Here is a 23,376-nt window from a genome sequence, read left to right on the forward strand (position 1 = left end):
GCCTAGCCTGGTGTGCATTTATGGTCACGGTAAGTTCAAATCAGGCATAATGTGTGGTTTTAAATGTAATAACTGTGCTGTGCTCCTGGAAGGGACGGGTGCTGTCACTGCTCTGTCAGAAAACGCATCTGTCGCAAATTCTGGGCAGCTTGTTCCTCTTAGAACAGTGGAATTTGAGATACATGTGTATTAGTAATGTTATAGAACTTAATGTGTAGGTGAGGCTTTGGAAAGGCAAATTGTAGACAAATCTTAAGCAAAACAACGGATAGTGAATTTATTTGAGATCTGAGGGTTGATACTCCTAACTTGGTCCTGTTAAAAATGAGCCAGACTTAGAAAAGTTTTGAGTATCTATGTTTTTAAGCCAGTGCGATGGCTTTGAGTGGAGTGGGCTGGAGGATGCTCTCGCACATGCTGTGTCGGCAGGTCCGAGGTGGTGGCTGCTGGATGGGGTGAAGGAGGGAAGTGGTGAACATGGCTGAGGACAGCGGGACTGTCACTGCCTGAGGTTCCATCCCTGCCAGAGCTGCACTGGGTCACTGAGCTGCACAAACACCTTGGCCTGCACCTCGAGTTTGGTTCTATTCTGCATCATGGCAAAACACAACAAATGTTCTTAACACGGTTTTTAAGAGAGCAAAGACCCCTTCCTCACCAGCTGCTTCGTCTTGCGGAAAACTATCAGGTCAGAGAACGGGTGGTACTAGTTTGATGGCGCCTGTGTTTTTTAGTTGCTTTTGGTGTAGAGAGAGTTAAATTAGTTTAGAGAGGCCTGGGAAGTGGCGTTTTGTGAAGGATGTAAACCCAGATGACCATTTAACTACGTCATTGCCCTCCAGCTGTTTCTGTGTAGTCCTTTAGCACTGCGGTGTTTCTCTGCACTGCCTAAAGTCATCGGGATAAGCTTTGATTGAGGTTAAAAGAAAAGTAAAAGGCTTAAAAGAAAAAAATCAGTAACTAGTATATTAAGGATTGAGTTAATTTGACGTGGTAACATTTGCTGTTAACTTCTCGCACTCTGCTTAAGCAGACTGCTCTTAAATACTGGGCCTTGCAGTCATGCTGGGAGTATTCCTGCATTTAGTTAAATAAACTGAGCAGGTCGCATATTTAAGTCAGCACTGCTGGCGCTGCGACTAGCTGCTCCTGTTTCTAGAGGTTTACTTGTAATTGTATGCAGATAAGCTGTTTTACAAATCATCAGCACTGTTCATACGAAGACTCAGAGATTTATAGATACTAAAATTGCTTTTTTTTTTTAACAGGTGCAGAAGGTGCCTGTTGACAAGTAATCGTTTAACAGACCAACAGCTGAATCAAATTCAAAATAGGATTCATAAGATCTGCCTTTTATTTTTATTTTCAGTAGGTGCTCTGTGAGAATTTGGTAGAACTTCCTATAACAAAACTGTGAACTAAGTAGAGAGGGCTGCAGATCCATCCGGAGATGGAAAACCAAGAGAGCTCATTGCAGCAGGAGGAGTTGGGGCTGAGCTGGGAACAGCTGTGCTCTGCTTCCTTCATCTCCATCTCCATCTTCCTCCATCATTTTCTAAATGGCGAGGTCTTGGAAATCAGTCCTGTATGGAATGCTGGTGGTTTATTTATAAGAACACATCCAGCACTTGCCAAGCTCAACAATGACTTTATGGAGAAAAGCGTAACGGAGGGATGCCGATGGAGGAGAGGCGTGTGATCGCTACAGAGCTGAAATGCAACAAAAATAGCTAAACCATTTCAGAAACAGCCAAATAATTTCTGTGCTGACTCTATACAGCCAAACCCACCTCACCCTAAGAAGTAATGCAACTTAATGAGTGGCTGAAATTCCACAGTCCTAGGGAGAGATATGGAACCTGTGACTGAAGCCAACAGCTCGAGTCTTTGGGGTTTTGGGGCCAGAGTTCAGCCAGTGCTGCTTGGCCTCATCTAGAAATGATAATTCCTGTTTCCAGGGTAACAAAGAGATCGTGTGACGTTGTCCCCAGCAGATGATGTTGCCAATGCTGCTGTAGAAATTGCTTGTAAAGCTGTTGTCATAAAACACAGCTGCCAGAATGCACCCAAAGTTGCAAAAGGACTTAAAGTCAATTTTTCATACTAACATGATGATGTCTGCTGAAACTCGGGTGGTACTACAATGCTAGAAAGAGGGAAGCATGGTTTTAGCCATCTGAGCAAATAACTGGTAAGATTCAGTCAAACTGATCCGGCAAATGCAGCACAACTCTTGCTGATGTATCTGTAGGAGGGTTTGCCAGCTGGATGCTGCCTCTAGACCTCACTGACTTCCCGGGAGCTCTGCACACAAAAGGTAAAGCCAAGGAAAGTACGTATGGATTTTGCATTTCATTTTTTCCTAAACACCCTTCTGATAAGTATCTTTTCCTGAGGCTATTGAAGACAGGATACTGGACTAGACAGATTTCTTATCTAACACATTAAGGACAGGGAAAGTCCTTTGACTTGTCAGAACTTACCCTGCACAGATGAAGTAGCCAGGAAAGCTGTGTCTAAGCACAAAACCTTTACCCGTCTGAGAGCTAAAGCCAGGGGAACAGAAGCTGCTTTGTGAAGAATTTGACTCCTGCAGCTGGTTCTGTGCCTGTGCCCGTCTGATCTGAACTGGTCCCAGATCTGGCCACCTTTGAGCAGCAGGATGAGCATTTTTGACATGGCACCCAGCGAGCCACCCAACTGCTCCCCAGCTGCTGCAGCCAGTGTCGAGCAGCAAACATCCGAAGAATGACTGTTCTGCAGAGGCGGCATCTCGAGTGGATTAAAAGGAACAACTTGAATGTGTTCTTAGTGCGAGGCATTGAAGATGTTTTGACCGGCACTTCTTGTGCATCACATCCATCCCGGGGAGAAACTTGCCACCGAGGAGTAATGGTGTTGCTATTTGCTTATCGGTTGTGGTAAACATTAGAAGCTGCTCTGAGAAGTTTCACGTCACTGAAGTGCGGTTTCATAATGTTGGTTTATAAACTGCTCTGGCAGCTCCCCTCTGTGGGAGCAGTGATTCGCTGCCCGACGGCTCCACAAACAACCTCCCGATTCCAGACTCCATCTCTCTGATAACGGCATTTAGTTTTCCGTGAGGTTTTCAGGTGAATATGCTCATGTTACTAAATTAGGAACCTTCAGTCCAAGCTGTGGAGGCATCTTAGGAAAGGGGTTTGAAATCTAGGTAGCTGACTTGGATTGACACCTTTTGCGTTAAATTTGAGGGAGACGGGATTTTGTCTAGAAACCCAAGGAAATGGGAATGTTTGGGCAACCAGGGCTTGTATGGATGTATTTATCATGCTCTTCCAATAATGTTTTTTAGTAAAACTTCATCAGCTGTTTGCCATAGGCTTATCTTCTCAGGTTTCAGTTTTGGGGTAGAAGTTACAAGGATTCAAACTCTTCCTTCTGCCCCACCTCTGAGCTTTTACCTAATGCTGAAAGACGTGGAAATCCATTCACCTTTCCACAAGACAGCTTTTCTGTTCCTGATACCATTCTGATTACAGCAGCTGGATAAACATCTTTATACCCCGAGCCAAAAGTCTGCAGAGAGCTGTGCTTTGGCATCTCCAAGGCTGGGCTGAGTACTTCTCTGTCTGAATGCCAAATCCCCAAAGGACTAATGCAGCAGCCCCGGGGAAATGCCAGGTCGGAAAGCCAACTGCTCCGGGGGCTGCAGGTGCCCTTGCAGCCGCTTCCCCGCATTACAATGCGCAGGGGAAGGAGTTTCCTGCTCCTGCTGGCGCCCGGCCAGTCACTTTCTCATCATCCATATTCTTAAGTGGAAGAGCAGATGGATCAGTCGCTTCCTAGATACGAACCAAACACGGATGCGTTTGCAGACAGAGCCGCTCTTGTTTTGCAAGGAAGCGTGGGGCTGACCTGTGCGAGGGGCAGCTGGCCCGTGGGTCTCCGGAGCAAGGCTGAGCGCTCCCCGTGCTCTCCCACAGCCCGTCCATCAGCGCTCACTGGCCCAGCCGCGACCTTCTTCACTTCTCCCGTCTGTATTTTTCTCTCAGCAACTTCCTTATTTTGCCATGTTATGCGGATCCTTTGCTCCTTCGAATCCCGCTTGCCAGGCTAATCCCTGTCCAGCTGAAAGCCGTGTGTTACAGGATCCCTGCGGATCTCTCCAAGCTGCACTCAACAGATGCTCCTGTAAATTCAGCTTTTGGCATGATTAAAAAGAAGAGGAAGAGGCCTGCGAGCTTTGAAATAGGTGTGTGGTTGAAGCTGGCATAAAAACAAAAGCAGATATAAGTCACATCCTATTTTTTTTCCCCCAAAAACCAAAGCAGAATCAAAACATCCTTTTGCTTTAGTCAAATGAAAACAAAATAGTCAAACAAAATACTGCAGGGAGTAAACAGAGTTGTTAACTTGTCGGTGGAAACCACAAGATCATGGGCTGTGTATGAGTTGCAAGAGAGCTGCAATGCTGACACGTGCATTATGTTGTCTTGGGTGGTAAACGGCCCCTCGCTGTCCATGGGTGACCAAATCCCTTGTGTAGGAGGAAAATTTAAGCAAAAGGAGTGCAAACCAACAACCCTGAGTGGGGGGGTAGTTTGTAAAGCTTGAGAGTGTGCTGATCTAAGGCGTGGGGTTGTTTTTGCCAGACCCCTGGGGAGGCGTAGGTTGCTTGTCCAGCCTCCTGCTCTGCTGAGCTTGTGGCTGGTGGTGGCTGCTGTCGGAGAGGGACCCCCTGTGTCCGAGCCCTCATCTGCTCTGCATCCGCGTGGTCTGGACCACAGATGAACACAGGTTTAGGAAAAGCTGGACTTGATTTCTCCTCTTTTCCGTAGCTTCAAATTGGGCAAAGCTCAAGCCTAGGTGCTGCAGCTAGCTGGAGGTTCATCCCAGCACATGAACCTGCCCGTGCTCTGGCTCCACATCCAGCCCGGAGAGATGGAACCCACAGTGAGGATACATCGTGACGTGGCCACCGTGTGTGTCCCGCTCTGTGATAGCTGGGGTGAATAGTGATGCTCAGCAGGCCTGGGAGAACAAGAGGGATCCATTCTCAGAGCTACGCTGGAGCGAGCTGTGTGCAGGGTGAGTCTGTGGGGCAGCTCTTCCGGCCTTTCCCCAGGGCTGGAGATGGGGCTGTGGTGGCCTGAAGATCCCAAGGGGGTTTGTCCCAGTGGCACAGCTACCCCTTGCCCTGAGCTCGGCTCTGTTTCCCTCATTCACAAACCTGTCTGTGTGTGCAAGAGAGGGATGTGGCGGGGAAGGGGCATCGCCCTGCTGGGAAAGGGGGCTGGAAGATGCACAGGGGATCATTCCTCCCGCGCAGGACGGGGAGGGAGGCACCGGGGCTGTGCTCGCACGGGGGGGTGCCGGGGGAGCCCCCGCCGCCCGGGTGCCGCCGGCGGAGCCCAACCCTCGGCCGGGGCTGGGCCGGGCCGGGGCCGCCCCCGGGGCCGGGCCGGGTTGAGACGAGCCGGGGCCGCGCCGGCCGGTGCCGCTGGGCGCGGAGCGGAGCGGAGCCGGGATGGCGCTGCGGGCCGCCCTGGCGCTGGGGCTGCTGGCGGCGGCGCAGCCCGGACCGGCCCCGCGGCAGCGGCGGGAGGCGGAGGTACGAGCGGCAACGGGAGCGGGAGCGGGAGCGGGAGCGGGCGGGCTGGGGCGCAGGAGCTGCCGCGGGCTGTCCTGTGCCCGGCCGGGGGGTGAGTGTGCCCCGGTGTGGCTCTGCTATAGGGATGCGTGTGCCATAGGGGTGTGTGTGTAATAGGTGGCCATGTGTCATAGCTGTGTGTATGTCACAAGTGCGTGTGTGCCATAGGTGTATGTATGCCACAGGTGTGCGTGTGCCATAGGTGTGCCCACACCATAGCTATGTGTGTGTGACATAGATGTTCCTGTGCTATAGATGCGTGTGTGCCATAGCTGTGCCTGTGCCATAGATGTGTGTGTACCACAAATATGTGTCTGCCATAGGTGTGCCCACACCGTAGCTGTGTGGACGCGTGCCCGAGGCACGTTCACACCACAGGTGTGTGTCCATGGGTGCCCAATGCATGTGCACCCATGCTGTAGCTGTGTGCCATGGGTGCTCGAGGTGTGTGCATGGCACAGACGTGCACGGCACAGGTGTGTGCCCGTGGATGACAAGAATGAGCCCTGCGTGCTGCTGCCGTGTGTGTGTGAGCCGCAGCTTCATGACTGTGTGCTGGTGGTGTGTCTGTGCCAGAGGTGTGTGTGCATGGTGCAAGTGTATGGCTGTGCCTGCTGGAGATGTGCCTGTGCTGTAGGATTGTGCTTGGAGCACCAAGGTGTGTGCATTCCCATGCATGCTGTATGTGGAAATGTGTCCCTAAAGGTGATGTACATCTGCAAACCTACCCTTCTATGTATCTCCAACAACAATGAAAGTCCTACACGAGGAAGCCATTCCATCTCACAGCGAATCAGGATGGGACAAAAGCCGTTCTTGCCCCTCCCCTGCCTCTCACCAGGGCTGTCCCTATTGCCTCTGTTTGGGTTTCTTCTGTTTGTCACCGTATCATTGTCACGACATCCTGCCCTCCGTTCGTGTTTGTTTTGGGAGGACAAGGTGTGAGATTTGGCTGGTGAACAAAGGTTCATGTTGTGGATTTTTTCTTGTTTAGGTATCGGTCCAACATGTGTTTGCACAGATGCTTGATGTTAAAACCCCAGCAAGTCCTGGTGAATTAACTGGGATTTTTCACATCCTTGAAGTTGAAAAGTGCACATAAGTGCTCGGAGGCTTGTTTTAATGTGCAGGCTTCTTATGCTGGGAGAAGCTGTTTCAAAGAGGTGATTTATACTTGTGCTTGCCCCAGTGTGCACAAACCTCATGCCACCTGGAAAAAAAAAAAATCTCCAAAATTTGTAATGCTCAGAAAATCAAAAATTCAAAGTTCAGTTTAGAAAGAAAACCAGCTTATGGGGGGGTGAGAGCTTCAAAAGGCCTGGTCTGGCTTTTGATTCCTTATTGGTGACTTCTGAGATTTTTTCCCATGACGCCTCAGAGCAGATCCCAGGATTGTGGCAGATCCCAGCACAGAGGTGCCAGGCAAGCGACTTTCCTGTCTCCCTGCCTCAGTTTCCCCAGTGCCCTGTGCTGTGCTGGCCAGGGCCTTTGGGACAATGTATAAAATGGAAATGCTTAGAAACTGGGGTAAGAAAATTTGTTTAAATAAACCGAGGAGTTAATTTTGCTTTTAAGATGAAGTTGAAATTCTCACATAACATCAAATAGTTCTTGTTACTTGTGGCTTTCAGAGCGCTGCCAGGCTTTGCTTTTAAAGCTTTTTTTATTGCTTTTAAAGTAGTCAACATTAGGAACAATGGTTTGTGTAAACTTAGATGTGAAAGTCTGAGAAAATGCCCAGTTGAGTTGTTTTACTGGCTTGTGCCCTTGTTTCCACTGCATTTATATCAATTGCAGCTACATGAAAAAAAAAAGAAGAAAAATTTGGAGATTTAATTTGAAACATTTGTACATTAAATCATCTTGTTATCTGCAGCTCCAGGCAGGAGAAGGTTCGATGCTGGATAGCACGTAGTTTGGCAGAGCTGGTGTCTGGCTGGGCTGTGCTCAGGACAGCAGTTGGGTGTGTGGAAATGCCCAAGTCCCCCTGATCCCCAGGAAATTGTGTAAAATCCGTGGCACATGAGACCTCACCCCGCGCTGGGAGTGAGGAGCGTGGCCCAGGGCTGGCGGTGCCAAGGACAAAGGACAATAACGTCCCTGTGGTGGTTTGCGTGTGAACCGACAGGTCTGAAGAAAAACTGGTTAAAAATCGGAGAAAAGCAAGGATGGAAATGCGGAGTGAGACATTCTCATTTCTGATGTTTATTTTGTCCCCTCCTGCCCTTCTTCTCCCTCTCTTGCAGTGGCACGTGGCCTCTGACTTTTCCCCATCAGAAACCCAAGGCTTGCATTAATCATAGGCTCTATTTATGCTGAGAAATGCTCCCGTGTCCAGATGAGCCCCTTTATGGAGGGGTCAGCCAGTTGTGATGCTGAGGGCGGAGTGAGCAGCTCTGGGTACCACCCAACACGTGGTGGGGCTTGGGGGTCACCTGGGATCCCCACATTTTCCCTCTGATTGAAACAGCAGGAAGAAAAACCTTCTTCCTGGGAAAAATTCCTGCTGTTCAGCCTCAGCAGGGTGATACAAGGAGTGGGGAGAGGAGGAGGAGTTTCTCGGGTGCCATCCCCCTGGTGAGGCACTGCTGGGCTCTGCTGGCTGGGGAGAGCGTGGAAAACCCCTGAGATCACGGCAGGATGCGGCAGGCGGTTCCGAGGCACCCGGCGAACCCCCAGTGTGATTAACATGAGTCACCGCCGCCCGAACAGCCCCGCTTTCTTCCCTGCTCTCCCCAAAAACAATCCCTGCTTGTTCCGCCCAATAACGCCCGCCAGGCAGCGGGCTTTCCCCCGTTCCCATCCCCATGGAGGGCCAAGACCAAGCATTTTGTTTCCTTTCTCTCCTTAGACATGAAAGCACAACCAGTCTGCGTTACCAAACTGGTTTGTCAGCCGCTCTGGTATTCGCAGGAAGGTTTGGCCAAGCGCGGTGTTTTCCCCTGTTTTCCCCAAGTGCTTTGGGTCACATTTGGATAGATTTGGTGCATTTTGGTGCTGCTGGGAGTTTTGCAGCTCAGCGCCACCCAGGGCTTGAGGTGCTGGGGCAAAGCTGGGAGCTGGTTTCAAGTACAGGGGTGAATTGTAGTACTTACTGATGAGATATTCCTGTATTTAACACACAACCAACTGGAGCGATCTGCCAGCCCTGCAGGCAGGCAACACAGAGCCCAGCACGTTTTATGGCTTTTGTTTCCCTCCAAGTGATGCAATATTTATTATTCCTGTCCTGTAGCATCTCTCCTGCCCAGGCAGATGGGGAGGCAGCTCCGGTTCAGCATCCCAAAGATCTGGGTTACCCAAACCAGGAGAGGTTTTAGTTAGACCTGCTGTGTCCCTGGCTGTCTGACCCTCCGTCTCAGCTTCAGGAGATCGTGTGAAAACTAAAGAAGTTTAAAATACACTGGGCACAGTGTTTCCCCAGCTCCACATCTTCAGTGGAAAATAGATAATTTCCAGCTAAAGCAGGTTTTGAGGAGGGGTAGGTGGGAGAGGAGGTTCCTTTAGGGCCAGATTAGTCAGAGCAGGGGAGCGTCACAGCAACCAGGCAGGGCCTGGGGTTTTAATCAGCCTCTGTCATTAACATACAGAATTAGCTGGTGTGGTTTCTGTCTTTTCAGTGGGAGGACAACCAAGCTCTGTACTTGCTAATCTCCCTTCTTGTGTGTCTCTGTGTGTCTCTCTATATAATATTTATATAGATGCTTATACACACACTTAAACAAAAGAGACACAAGGGCTCTGCCTAAGGGCTTGTGACTGCAGGCAGGAATGTGGCTTGGGAGAGTGGAAATAAATGAATGTTTTTAAATGCCTTGACATCTTCTGAAGGCAGTGATGGGCAGGAGGAGCCACCGCTCCTTCTGCAGTTGTGCCAACATGTTCTCGGGGGTCAACTCTCCATGTGTCTGTTCTCTGGGGGGAAACTGAGGCTGAAAAGCCAGAGCTGTGGTTTCCCCCATGTTCATCTTGGTGGTGAAATGATGCGGGATGGAGCCTGGGGCTGAGGACCCACCCGGGCTTGCTTGCTGGGCTGCTGTCATGTTGTGATTAAAAACAAGAAGACCTTGGAGGTGCAGCTTGTGGCCGGCATCCTCTGTAACCGCAGCATGAAACCGTTGCGCAGGCTCCAGCAGGACAGGATCGCTTCTCTCCGCTGCTGTGGGACGGAGGGAGAGATGGGGTTTGCATCCAGGCAGAGCAGAAGGGACCACAGTCAACAGGAGCCCAACGTGAGGCTCCTCTGATATTTAACTGGTGGAAAGACGCCAGGAGCTGAGTGTCTGGAGCAGGGGGCAGGCAGGACTGGAGCCGGCTGTCTCTGCTCTCTAATTGTTATCCCATTTTCTAGGTCTAATTGTATTTGCTGTTGGCTGTCTTCCACCTGGGATGCCTGCAGTCGAGGGAAAGGTATTTTTTTGGCTTTAGCTCTCAGAAGAGATGATTTCCAGGGTTGTGACCAGCTCCCCACCAGAGCCCTCAGATGGGAAGGGACCCCCCATCTCCCCAGTCCATCCTCCCGCTGTCCCTGCTGCAGCCTCAAAGGTTTTTTCTGCCCCGGCGCCGGCTCCCGGGCAGCTGGACCTTTCCTCTTCTCCCTCCCTTGTGTAGACAGGGAGCCGGGCATATTTCATATTAACTCTCAGCTCTTGGTTTCCTGCTGTTTTGCTTTTCCCATTGTATAGAAAAGAGCATTTCCCCATCTGGGGTAGGAGGGAGGGGGGTTTCCCAGCAGGGCCAGGCTTTGCATTGCAGCCTCTGGAGAGGTTTAATGGGCTGGTTGCAGCTGCCACACAGCCCTGCCAGAGCCTGGCTGGTCTCTGGGGGGTTGTACAGGGCACAGGGGGTCTGGTTCAGGCACAGGACACTGTGGCACAGGGCTCTTGGGTTCTTCTCTCGCCCTGAAAAGTCCAGGGGACTTCGTCTGCTCTGCTGTCTGGTAAATAACTCGCACATGGGCGATCAGCACATCCCTCTCCTGCAGCTCTGTGCTTCCAGGACTGGCATCACCTGGTACTCACAATAACTGTATCTAGAACCTGTCATAATGTTTCTCTGAGTGGTTTTACAGCTGGAGAGCTGGTGCCTGTGTGCAAGAACCTCAACACAACATGGGGCAGAAAGTGCTGCTTTGGTTGGATTTTCAAAGCTCAAGGGGATCTGGGCAGGAGTCATAAAGCCAGTGGTGTGTGTACATTTTGGTGCTGGTCAAAAGCAGCTGCTGTGATAGTGGGTGCTTTTTTGTCACGTACCCTGACTTGTCCAGATGGGGTTTCAAGCCTTCATGAGATCATGGTGGGGAAAAAAACATTTTCATGCTTTAAGAATGGGATTGTGTTAGGTTACAGGAGAGGAAACAGCTTCAAGTTGTTATGTTTTAGATGCTGAGTGAAGGCCAAATGGTGGTAGAAAAGGTTTAGACTGTGCCATGGTTTGAGACCCAGGACTTTCTGCCTGGGTGCTCTGTAGCTCACATTTATCTGCGCTGATGTAAGCGCTGGAGATCATCACCCCGTGTCCATATATGTAGCTGACGATTTTCTAATTCTCAAGGAGAATGTTATAAAACCAGAACAACTGAGAAAGAGGCCAGATACCTCCTCCTCCCTCAGGGGCACCCAGTCTCCCTGACACCCCGTCCCTGGGAATCTCCCCCCATTCCTGTATCCTTCCCTGTGTGAGCATCCCCAGTCACTGCTGTATTTTGCCTCCTGGTACCCATGTAAAGGGAGGGGTTATCCCAGTGGGGATGGGGAGATGATGTATCCAGGGTATACATTCCATCCCCGGGCAGAGATGCTGTGGCTTTGCCTGGTAGACAAACCGATGCTCTTGTCTGCTCTTACACCCGATTCATCTTGATTCGCGGGGACCGGAGCCTGATGCTGCATAGAGATGCTGCTCCCTCCAGCTCATGTGTTCAGTGGGAAACGGCACCAAATTTTTTGGCTGGGGCTGTGTGAGGAGCATGTCGTGGCAGGAAACCATGCTGGAGGGGGATCTTCCAGGTAGAAGGAGCATAAAGGAGGAGATAACTCTGTGGCTGGAGGGGATGAGGGGTGGGAAGGGGCAGGGAGGGCTCACAAAGGGCTGAGCAACAGGCAGAGGACATGAGGTACCTGCCCTGCCCCTGGGGAGGTGGTGGGTGCAGAGGGTGACGTGTTCGGGGATGACGTAAAGATGACTGTTCACAGCGAGCGGAGGCTTTGCGTGGGAGGAGAGGGAGAGGCCCTGGCGAATCCTGGGGCTGCCAGACCCAGAAACTGCTCCTGCTCCCACCAGGTGACCAACAAAGTGCGGCCAGCTCGGTGCTCCCACACTGGGGAGGGACATAGTGACATTGTCACCTCCACGGGACATGGTGGGGGGCTTGAATTGCCCAACAAAGGTGGGCAGACAGGAGTAGAATTGCATGCACGTTAACACTGACCCCCTTCTTCTCCCCACCCAGGATGAGCAAGGAGGGAAGAGGTTTTTAAAACACACATTTTCCAGCACGCAGCAGCCGCACTGTCCCAGGGCAGGCCTGGTGCTCAGCCCATCCCTGCTTTGGGATGCGGGAAACGGAGCAGCCACTTTCACTTGTTATTCCTCATTCCATTAACTCGGATTCTGTTGCACTAACAGGATGCTGGGCGGCTTGTTTGTCTCCTCCAGACGTCCCCGGCGGCGGGGAAGGCGGGTGGGGAGCAGTCCTGCCACCTCGGCTATTAACCTCTTCGAAAGCTGGGAGCGCAGGCTGGGCAGAGGGAAACGGTTTATTTTCTTTTCACATGCAATTTATATGTTGGAGCAAGTTCAGAGCAACAATCTCCGTCCATGCAAATGGCCGATAAGAAGAAGAATGGTTTGGCAGGGTGGATTGCCCCCGGAGTCTCTTCGCTTTGCAGCAGCACATCCTGCGTGGGGCTGGGGGAGGCTGCAGGCTGACCCCATCTCACCCCACCCTCCTCATGTCCACAGCAGTTTAGCCTTTATTTTAATCATTGCTTTGAGCGGAGGGGATTAGAGCTGTGGGTTTGGTAGCCTTTAGCTGCGGATGACATGGCAGCAGGGGTTATTTTTTGATCTGTTAATGGCAATGTTTCCTCCTACGCCTGCATCACATCGTGGCCAAAAATGATGGGGAGGAGGAGACACATAAACCTGTCTGAGCACAGGAGGGGCGGCTGCTTGGGGTGCAGAGGTCTCAGAAAAAAAATAACTGGGCATTTCTGCACAGCACGGTGTTTGCAGCACTGTTTCCCTTAGAATCTCTCTTTTTCCCCCCTGCTCCCAAGCCAACATGTGCTCTGAGCTGTGCCTCTCCCATCTCTCTTCTTGCAGCTGTTCCTGGAGAAATACGGCTATTTCAGTGACCCAGGGCCCGGCACGCACAGCCCCGCGGAGTTCATGGAGGCGGTGAGGTAGGAGCCTTTTATTTAAAACCGCAGCACAAATGCAGCAGCTCCGGCTGCCGGGTCTTTTTGCAGCTGGGGTGTATTTCTGCAGCTGGGAGCCCTCTCTTGCATGGTCCGATGATAAAGCACAACCAATCCTTTTTGGAAACGCTGGTACATACCCAGCTCCCGCAGCTGGATGCCAACTGCTGGCAGCCCAGCTCCTCTCTGCACTGCTTTATTTGCCTTTTATGGCCCGGTGCTCCCCTTATAATAATATCTGTAGTGAGGCCAAGGTTGGGGATGGCTGGGAGGTGTCAGGGGGCTGAGCTGGCAGCCGCTGCCCGGACTTCTGTCGAGATCACAATTGGCTCTGGGAGCATCCCTGGCCTGACCCTGTTCAAAGTCAAGTGCAAAGTCAGACAACTGGGGTTAAAAACAAGAAAGGGCGTTTTTTAGGCTCCCCTGTCTGCTTTTGCCCTGCTAAGAGGTGGCCCACTGGTCAGATATTGTTGCAGAAGCAAATCCGTCTTGTTTCAGCTCCTGATGATGGGCCATGAAGCATGCTGGGTGAAGCCCTGGCTCAGCTCAAACACCCGGCGCAAATGCAACCGAACCCCCCAGGTGATGGATCTGAGTGTGGGTGCTGACATCTCCCTTCCTTTTCCAGGGACTTCCAGCGGGTGACCCACCTCCCGCTCAGCGGCGTCCTGGATGCCCCCACGCTCCATCAGATGGCCCTGCCGCGGTGCGGCACGGGCGACGGGGAGAGCCGTGGTGCCTGGGCACGCCAGGCATCTACCGCCCGGCGCCGGCGACAAACCATGCCACACGGTGAGCACTGAAGCCAAAACCCCGTGGGGTCTGGGGTTCTGGAGTGCTGAGAGTCCACCTCTGCTATCCCGGCTCCTGGAGATGCCATTGTGGGTGAGAGGTACAGCCCAGCGGCATAGTGTCCATCCCAGCATGGGATGGGATCCAGAGCCTGGATTTTGCACCACTTTGTTTTTAAACCTCTTTATTTTTAGTTGTTCTGCATGGCTTGGTGTCAGCAAGGATTAGAGAGATTCAGCTCCCACCCGCGGGGAAATTTGGCCCTCTGGGGTGGTTTTACTGCTGTCAAGGGAGCCGGGACATCTCCCGAGGAGCTGTCAGGTCACTGTGGCCCCCGGCACAGCCGTGGTGGTGTGATCTAGAGGGCAGGGGCTGGCATGCGGTGAAGTCATGCCCAGGCTCTGCGGAGCTTTGAGACTTCTAAGTGTGTTAATCACCCAGCACTAACCACAAAACCTGCTGATGCTGGGCCGCCCAGCCACAGGGAGTTGTTTCACCCATGTTAAGAGGTTTAACTCTGCTCCGAGCAACATCTCTTACTCCTCTGTATCCAGGATTGGGCCTCTTGTCTCTCACAAGCTGCCTCCTGGGCTTACAGATGAGTAACTGGATTCCTAGAGAGCAAGAGGGCTGGGACCAGCTGCACTTAGGACATGGGAAAAATGAAGACGAGATTAAGAAAGGGCTCTGTGCCGTGTCAGGCTGTCTCTGCATCTGGCAGGGCTGGCAATGGACGGCCCCAGGAGACAACCCCGTCCTCCTCCTCCTGCCTCTGGCTTTCCTGCCAAAGCCCTGATGTGCAGCATCGCCCTTGCAGGCACCATCCTGGGCAGAGGGTCTCATGCGTCCCGGGTTGGGGGGCAGAGCCAGGGGGGAACATGCAGCAGGAGATGGGCAAACAGCAGCAGCCTGTGCCCTGCGGCTCGTGGGGCTCATATTTGGGGATTGTGGTCTGTGGGTGGGTGGCAAGAGATGCCCAGCAGCCCCGAGCCCAGGTGCGGAAGGGCTCTGTGTGGCATCGGCTGTTGCTCCACTGGGCTGGTGCTGGCGGATGCCCCGTGGCAGTGAGCCGGGGAGCAGCCGGGTGGGAGCAGGGACGTATTGGTGCCTGCAGGGCTGGTGGCACTGGCCAGGAAGGCCAGAGCCTTTGTGCTACATTGGCTGTTTTTCCTACTTGAAGCAGGAAGCCGCTGCAGCTGAGCCAGCAAAGTGCTTTGTTATTATCCACCCAGCAGTATCTTTGCTGGGCAGCCGCCGTGTCCATCGTCCCACCAGCTTTGGACAACACTTGCACCCCAGTGCGAGGCGCGGCAATAGCCAACCCCGTCTGAGCTTTGCCTCCTGGCTGGGTTATCCCAGCAGCAGTGGCCAGTGTGGGGCTGGGGAGGGCATCTGTCCCCCCTGCTGTTCCCGGGATTGGGCCCAGCCTAGCGGTGCAGGTGGAGTCCCTGTGTGGATGGGGTCCGGTGTATCTGCCCCTCTCTGTGCCTCTAAACAAACTGCCACTCTGCAGTTGGAAACCATGTCTTTCTGCTCTCTGGGAGGGTTTGGGGACAGGTGCTGTTTGCCTCTGGAAAGGGACTGGGTTTGGAAAGCGGGGTCTGCAGCAAAGGGCACTGGGAATAGGACTTTCTTCTAGCTGCCTTGCTGCGCTTTACGGAGCAGATGGCCCGTGGGGCAGCAGTGTCCTGGGTTTCTCCTCAGGGAACTCCCTGCCTGCAATTGTCCTGGGCTCCACGGCTGCGTGTGGCACCCAGCCAGCCTTCCTCTCCCTGGGAGCCAGTTCCCTTCGCCCAGCCCTGCCCATGGGTGCTGTCTGTCCGTGTCCCCTGGAGATGCTCTGCCTCTCTGCAGGGAAGTGCAGGATGCTGGGGCTTTTTCTCAGGGCTGCAGCCATCCAGTCCCTGCCGTGGGCTGCTCAGAATCCAGTGTGGAAGGAAGCAGAGCTGATGGGGCTTGTCCCCATGGCCAGGGTGGGTGAGCTGGGGTGGGATGTCAGCCAGCTTTGCCGAGTGGCTTGGCGCAGACCCACAGCAGCAAGTCCCGGCGTGCTGCCGGCTCTGTTCCCCCTGTTTCCCTGCACATCTGGAGCAGATGCAGCCGCTGGAGGTCTGTCCTCACTCCCACACCTTGGCAGCGGCTCTGGCACCTGCATCTTCCCAGTGTGGTCCCATGGCTTCTCTCCTGGTCCTGGACACCCCCAGCCAGACGTAACTGGGGGGCCCCGGGGTCTCCACAGCTGCTGAGGGGGCTGGAGGAGGAGGAGGGAGCTGTGATGCTGTGGGACGGCTGTGGGAACACACATCTTTGCACCCCTGCATGGCGGGAGGAGGATGAGGAGCCTAAGGGGATCTCATGGGCTTGTCCTCTTCATCGCTGTCCCTGTGTGCCCCAGTGGCATCGGGGCTGTGTCTCCCCTGAAAAGACAGAGGAAACCATGGGCAGTAAGATCCTTGGTGATGGTAAAATGATGCTTTAAAAATGAATGGTGAGCAGTGGTTTGTCCCCACTGGGTTATCCCCAGCTGGGCTTCCAGGCAACATCTTCTCAGGTCCAGGCTGCCAAGGCTGCTGGTGGACTTTCAGCTTCAGCTTGGGAAAGCCATGGCTTTTCCCAGCTCTGGGAGGCTTTCTTCCTCACAAGCAGCCCTGGGGTGGAAGAACAAGCCCAAGTGCCTGTCGTCATGCTGAAATTGTCCCTCTTGCAGGTGGGAGGTGGTACAAACGGCACCTGACCTACCGGGTGGTGAACTGGCCGTCCTACCTGCCGCAGCACGAGGTGCGCCTGGCCGTGAAAGCCGCCTTCGAGCTCTGGAGCAACGTGTCCTCGCTGGTGTTCTGGGAAGCACGGGACGGCCCAGCCGACATCCGCCTGACCTTCTTTCATGGGGACCACAACGATGGACTCAACAATGCTTTTGATGGACCAGGTGCTGGTCGCTTCCACCTCATAAGCTTCTCTTTTACAACGTGGGCTCCTCCCTGGCAGGGAGGATGGCTGGGGCAGTGATGGGCTGGGGGTGATGGAGGCAAAGCTCTGCCCCTGCAGTCCCTCTAACCAAGGACACCTCCCAGTTTGCACCAGTTTGCTTTCTGATTTGGGGTCCTCACTCCCAACTCTGCAACCTGGGTCTGCCAGCAAGGCGGTTGAGATGCTTATAATAGGATCAGGCTGACAGCTTTCAAGAAGCTCTCCCTGCCCTGATGGCATCCTCCAAACCTGAGCTTATTCCTTCCAGATATGCTTTGCCTTTTTAACATCAAACCAGCCTAGGTTTTCTCTCTTCTTGAGCCTTTGCCTGGCATGTGTCACTGTGGTGGCTTTGATGTTCTCTGCTGCCCCATGGTCCCTGACAGCTCTCGTGTCCCCAGGAGGTGCCCTGGCTCACGCCTTCTTCCCCCGGCGCGGAGAAGCCCATTTTGACAGTGCTGAGCGCTGGTCCCTGCACAGCGGCAAAGGACGAAACCTGTTCGTCGTGGTGGCACATGAGATCGGCCACACGCTGGGGCTGGAGCACTCCCCCGTCAAGAGCGCCCTGATGTCTCCTTACTACAAGAAGCTCAGCAAGGATTTTGTCCTCAGCTGGGATGACATTTTGGCTGTTCAGAACTTGTATGGTGAGCCTGGTTTCCCCAAGCATCCCTTGGTTTCTCCGGTGTTGTTTGCTGGGGTGGGGAGTGAGGAGGAGGTCTCTGCAAGGGGAAAGGACCACATGCAATGGCCATGGTGGGGATGGGCCCCATTGCGTTGCGGTTGGTGAGGAAAATGTGGTGGAGCACGTGGGATGGGTACCAGGTCCTCCAGGATGGGGGTGATTGGAGTTGCTGCCTGCTTGTTGGCAACTAGAGAAATACTGGTGCATGTTTTTGGGGGTACCAAGGGGTCTTTGCCAGCACCATATAGAACAGGACAGGAACCAGACAGTGGCACAAGGAGTGTTTGGAGCCCTGGGATGGACGCCCAGCCCTGCACTCACACAGTGCTCTGGGGAAAGCTGTTTTCCTTCTCCACAACTCACCAATCCCTGCTCCATCCCAGGGAAGCCTTCCAAGGGCTCGGCCATCCAGCTCCCGGGAAAGGTCTTCACCCACTTCCAGGACTGGAGTGTGGACCTTTATGGTGGGGACCGGCAGCAGAAGAGCCTCAGCGCCTATTACTGTCACTCCTTCTTTGATGCCATAACCACTGGTGAGTGTCTGTTTGTGCAGCCCTCCCCCAAAACATGCACCCCCACAGCTCGCCCCAGTGCTGCAGCAGCCTGGTTCTGCTCTGATAAGCTCCAGCGGTGGGAAAGGTGGGTTTGGCGGGTCCACAGCCCCATATGCGCTCCTGGGGCTGGTGGCATTACTGATGCACGTCGCTGTTGCTGAGTGCAGCATCTCGAGGACACAGCAATGGCTTGGTGTGTTGGGAAAGGGGAAAACATCCTAAAACTTGGGCTGTGGCAAGGCTTATTTGCTGCAGGAGCTCAAATGTGGAAGACAAGCCTTGAGAGGGAGCTGTGGTCAGCTTTATCCTCTCCAGGCTGGAGCGGAGGGGATTATGAAAGCCAAGCAGAAGGGAACCTCCAAAACCAGAGCATCCCTGAAGCACCGAGTAGCTGTGTGGGGAGGAGAGGTGACCAGGCAGCCATGGCTGGGAGGTGGGATGAGGTTTCTCACCTGGGACCTCCTCAATCCTCCATCTGTCCCACAGATGCGGATCACAACCTCTACATCTTCAAGGGCAGCCACTACTGGGTGGTGACGGCGAGTGGCAATGCCAGCAGCCCGCAGCCTCTGCAGCCACGCTGGCCTGGGCTTCCCCCCAGCATCGACGCCTGCACCTGGTCCCAGCTCAGTGGCAAATTTTACTTCTTCAAAGGTAGGTGAGGTGTGGGCAGGAGAGCAGCTCCTGCCTGCTGCTCTGCCCTGGAGCACGTTCTCTTGCCCCTGTCCCCACCCACTGGTCCCCTCTCAGTGCAGAGCTGGGGCGTCACTGGGTGCCAAGTGTGCAAAAACCCACAGGAGCCCTGAGCTCACTGCTTGCCACAGATTAACCATATGGCCTTGGGCATATCACCCCCTTGTGCCTCAGTTTTCCCATTAACCCATTCAGGAGAGCAGTGCTCACCTGTGTTTGAAAATAAAACCAAATGCATCAAACCCTTTTGGGGTCCCTGGGAGAAAATGCTCCCTGAAGACATGTGGCCGCAGGGGAGCTGAGGACTCTGGCATTTTCACGCTGCATGCAGTTCCTTGTGCCGTGCCGGGGGCTGAGCTGCCACAGGGAGCTGAAATGCCACCCACAAGCTGCCCAGTGACACGCTGTGTCCAGATGGGTACAGGAAGGTCAAACCAGGCAGCCCGGCTGCCAGGGTCAGCCCCAGCTTTTAATGGAAACCAGTCACCAGCTGGTCAGAAAGGGGCTTTGTTGCTGTGGCTGGGTGGGAGCCAGAAGCCCCTTTCCCTTCCACAGCCCTCGACTGCTCCCTCCCTCCCCGGGGCTGGGTGAGGCCATGGCTTGTGAGCAGAAAGGGGCTTTTGTCTGCCTGATTCACAGGGACAGGGCTCTGCAGGGACAGCCGAGCACTCAGCCCCGACTGCAATTCCTGCTGCTGCAGTTCTGGTCTCGGTTGTCTCAGCCCTGGAGGGGTCTGTGTCCATCTGTCCCGCTCACTGTGCAGGAGCAGAGGGATGTTTGCAAGGAAGCAGCATGGGCTGACAGATGGCATGGTGACCTGGCTCTGTGCATGGCGGTCCCTTTCCCTGCCTTCAGGCCCCTGAGCTACCGTGCCTCAGTTTCCCCAGCCAGCCTGCTCTATGGGGCAGCCCTGCGGTGGTGCCGGTTGGGCCACCAGCGGGATGAATGTCACAGATCAATCTCCGGAGCTAGAAAGCTGGCCCCGGGGCTGAGTCCTTCACATCTCCTGGAGCTGGTCCTGCGATGGGACTCTAACCCCTCTCCTCGGCTCCTCCCAGGTGGCCGGTGCTGGCGCTACGTGGGCTCCACCTTGGAGGCAGGTTTCCCCCAGAAATGCAGCGCCCGAGGCCTCCCACGCCACCCCGACACCGCGCTCTACTTCCAGCAGCTCCGGCGCCTGGTCCTCTTCAAAGGAGCCAAATACTTCGTGGTGAGCGAGGAGACCCTCAGTGTGGAGCCTTATTACCCCCGCAGCCTGCGGGACTGGGAGGGTTTGCCCCCCGGCACAGCGGGTGCCCTCACCCACCGTGACGGCTTCATCTACTTCTTTCGGGATGACCAGTACTGGCAATTTGACCGGGCAAAGCTACAAGTGGTGGCCACTGGCAAATGGGCCACCCAGCTGCCCTGGATGGGCTGCTGGGATGCCAACAGTGGGCAGGTCCTCTTCTGAGCAGAGTGTACCGGGACAAAACTGGTGGGGGCTGACCCCCACCTTGCTCACTGCTGTCTGGGTCCCTCTTTATGTGACTCTGGATTCCTGTCTGGGGACGGCTGGGCAGGGACCAGCAGGTCGGGGATGCCCGCGGATGGTGGGAGCCATGGGATGGTGGAGCGATGCCCTGGGATGCAGCCAGGACAGGGCAACCATCAGCTCAGGAGAGTCTGCCACGGCCAGGTGGGCTGAAAGCTTTGGGAGACCATTTTCTTATCAAAAAAGACCACAAAAGAAGGTATAAGCCATGGAGACTGCAAACACACCATTTCTGTTCATGTTCAGGATATCGTTACGCATTTATTTTCAAACTGGGACTGGGGTTTGTTGATACTTCAGCTGTTGTTTTCCCATGACCAGGCAGAGAAGTGCCTCACCATTGCCTGGTTTGGAGCTCGGGTGCTTTTAAATAAGAGACTGAGAATGTTTCCTTGTTAAAACAAAAAGAAAAGAGACATTTGGACAAAAATACGGGTCCATGTTGAGCTTTGCCCCCTCTGTGTTGGCAGAGCCCCACTCCTGCCTCATCCCATCCCTTGCCCTGGGGATGGAAGTCGCACCTGGGTGGGGAACAGGTGCTTTGCTGGGCTTGCTGGAGACACCCACACCACGGGATTTTTTGGGTAGAAAACAGAGGGTTTTGGTGTAGGAGGCTCTTTGGGGTGAAACGAGGTGGGAGGTGGAGCTAAGCTGCTGCCAATGTCGCTGTGCAGGAGCATTGCAGCTCGGCTTTGCGATGAGTCAGGGGATTCTCCGGTGTCTACTAAGGGTTGTGCTCACCTCACAGCCATTGTGTACAGAGAGAGGGTCTGTCCTCTGCTCTGCCTCTGCAAGAGGAAAAATCAACATATTTTTGAGTCCTGTGCCCCTCTGCCACAGTTGGATGAACAGGGTTGAAATATTACTGGGGAAGGAGGGGAAGAAGAGTGGGTGAGCAGGACAGACGGACATGTCTGTGCACGCAGGCTCATGAGGACAACTCGGCTGCATAATCCTCATTCCTTTCTCAAAGCAGGCTCCCCACCTGGAAACGCCGCTGGCTCCTGTGCACCAAGTCACGGCTGCAAAGGGCTTTTGGTGCTGCCAGGTGCCAGCTGAGATGTGGATTTGGCAGGATGGGAGTTAACATGGGCAGTTCTGTCCGTTCTCTGTAATATTTGTGAGTGAGCCCTTTCTGCACAGACACGGACATGGGGACTCATCTGCTCATGGCTTAAAATCTCAGGGGACTTTCAATGTTGCCAAAGAAACGGGGCTGCGTCATTTTTATTTTGAATTGAATGATAATAAGGCAACACTGCTTGCAGGGGGTCCCAAGGGCTTGGAGACCTGATGGCAAATAAAATGAACCTCTGGATATGTGATTTTGGGCTTTCTGCTTGTTTTTATGTCACACTTTCGTATTTTTTTTCAAGTCAATCTCCTGTTTCTTGAAAGGGCTGTAGTTAAGATGCATGTGTGTGTTTGAGGCTGGAGTGGGCATTGCTGGATGTGGCCGCAGCTTTCATGCTTGCTGGATCAAACCAGGGAGATAGATCCCACCGCAAACTTGCTGATGGTGATGATGCTGATGGTGAAGAAAACATGGAAATGCTCTTCCTTGCTCCATCCCAAATTACTGAGAATTTCTCCACACCTTGGGATGTGTTAATGGGTTTTTCTCCTAGCGTGGAGGATGAATTAATGCTGATGGGCTTCCTCCAGGTCTCCACCTTCGCTCCAGCCCATCGTGGTGTGTGAAGGCAGGTCCTTACCTCCAGCGGGACAGGGAGCACCCTGAAACCTTCCCTGCTGCTCCTGTTTGCTTTGCTTCATGCCGCGACACGCCGGAGTGCTTTTCCTGCAGGGGAAGGACCCACTGGCTGGTGTGTGTGGTGTCGCAATGTTTGTAGAGATCGGTCCTGCCTCCGGCTGCATCTCACCAGCCCTTTGGCTGCTGCTAGCTGTGGGCTCTGCAGCGTGACGGGACATGGATGCAGAAGGCTGGTGCTGGATGAAGTCTTGCTGTCAAGACATCTGCTCTGGCCTTTGAGAAGGGTCAGAGGAGCAGCCTGACTTATGCTCCATGTACTGCTTTTTGGAGACAGGAGGATTCACAGGTCCATCTGCACCCCAGGGCTACTCCACACCTGCAGCTCTGCAGAGAAGCAGCAGATCATTGTCCCTGTTTGTGTCCCCTTAGGAGGGAGCCAGGCATCCCTTCTGCTGTGGGACTGGAGACTGAGGACAGGACAACCTCAAATCCTCTCCCGTTTTTGGGTTTTTCTTTTCCTCCCTTGCTTGCCACGGTGTGTTTGCTAGGACTGTGTGCTGTGGGGATGCCTGGGGGTCACAAGTGGTGCCACCAGGGCTGGGGCTGAGCACAGTGTTGCTGGCAGAGATGGGGTGACTGTGCCACATCGCCCGCACCCCACGAGTCTGGGGGTGTCCAGGGAAGATGGATCCACACCCTGAGCCATGCAGTCAGTCTCACTGGGTACCCTGGCTGAAAATCCTGTGTCACAAGGGTCCTTTTCTCTGGGGGAGCCCAGCAGGACACACCAGACGCAGACTCCTCCGACCAGCCTGCGGAATTGCTGGGATTCTTGCCTTTCCTCCCCCAAAATGACACGGGCTGATCCAGCTGCCATCAGCAGCTGGCGCCAGGGAGGTGACAGGGTCCCCTGACACAGCAAGAAGCCCCCCCAGCTCATGAGAGACACCATTTCACTCCCAAGGGGTGAGAACATCCCTCGTAGATTTAGGTTTTGCAGAAGTACCTGGGTGCTGGGGCAGCTCTGCAAGGCCTGGCTTAGGGAGGGACTCCCCAACATTCCCAGCGGTGCCCACTCACCCCTGTAGTTATTTGCTTAAAGCCCCAGCTCCTGGAGTGACGCCACCCATGGAGGAGCTCGCCTTTTGCTGAAGACATCGCTGTCACGGGCAATTCATGAAGAAGTTTGCAAGGGAGCACAGTGCAGAGAAAAAGGCAGGTATGCAAATAAAATACCCTTGTGTTTTTTGGTTTTGTTTTGTTTTTATCCGGAAGGAGGTTTTGGGGAGAGGACTGATAGATTTGTGCTGTGATTTGCAGGTGGAGCTGCTACGTTTCCTCAGGACTCGGGCCGAGCCCTGGCACGTTGCATGTTGTGGGG

At 53.9% G+C, this 23,376-nt stretch overlaps 1 protein-coding gene across 1 annotated transcript; it reads left to right on the forward strand.

Annotated features, from left to right (window-relative positions):
• The first annotated feature begins 5,460 nt into the window (after window positions 1–5,460).
• MMP28 (matrix metallopeptidase 28) lies at window positions 5,461–21,606 on the forward strand. Its single transcript, XM_082068539.1, has 8 exons — window positions 5,461–5,593; window positions 12,959–13,038; window positions 13,682–13,845; window positions 16,553–16,774; window positions 17,217–17,462; window positions 17,884–18,033; window positions 18,541–18,708; window positions 19,806–21,606. Exons 1-8 carry the CDS (start codon window positions 5,510–5,512, stop codon window positions 20,198–20,200), a joined length of 1,509 nt encoding a protein of 502 aa, XP_081924665.1. The 5' UTR covers window positions 5,461–5,509; the 3' UTR covers window positions 20,201–21,606.
• Window positions 21,607–23,376: the final 1,770 nt, after the last annotated feature.

The sequence above is a fragment of the Streptopelia decaocto genome (genome assembly GCF_964273445.1).
Source record: "Streptopelia decaocto genome assembly, chromosome: 18".
Taxonomy (NCBI): domain Eukaryota; kingdom Metazoa; phylum Chordata; class Aves; order Columbiformes; family Columbidae; genus Streptopelia; species Streptopelia decaocto.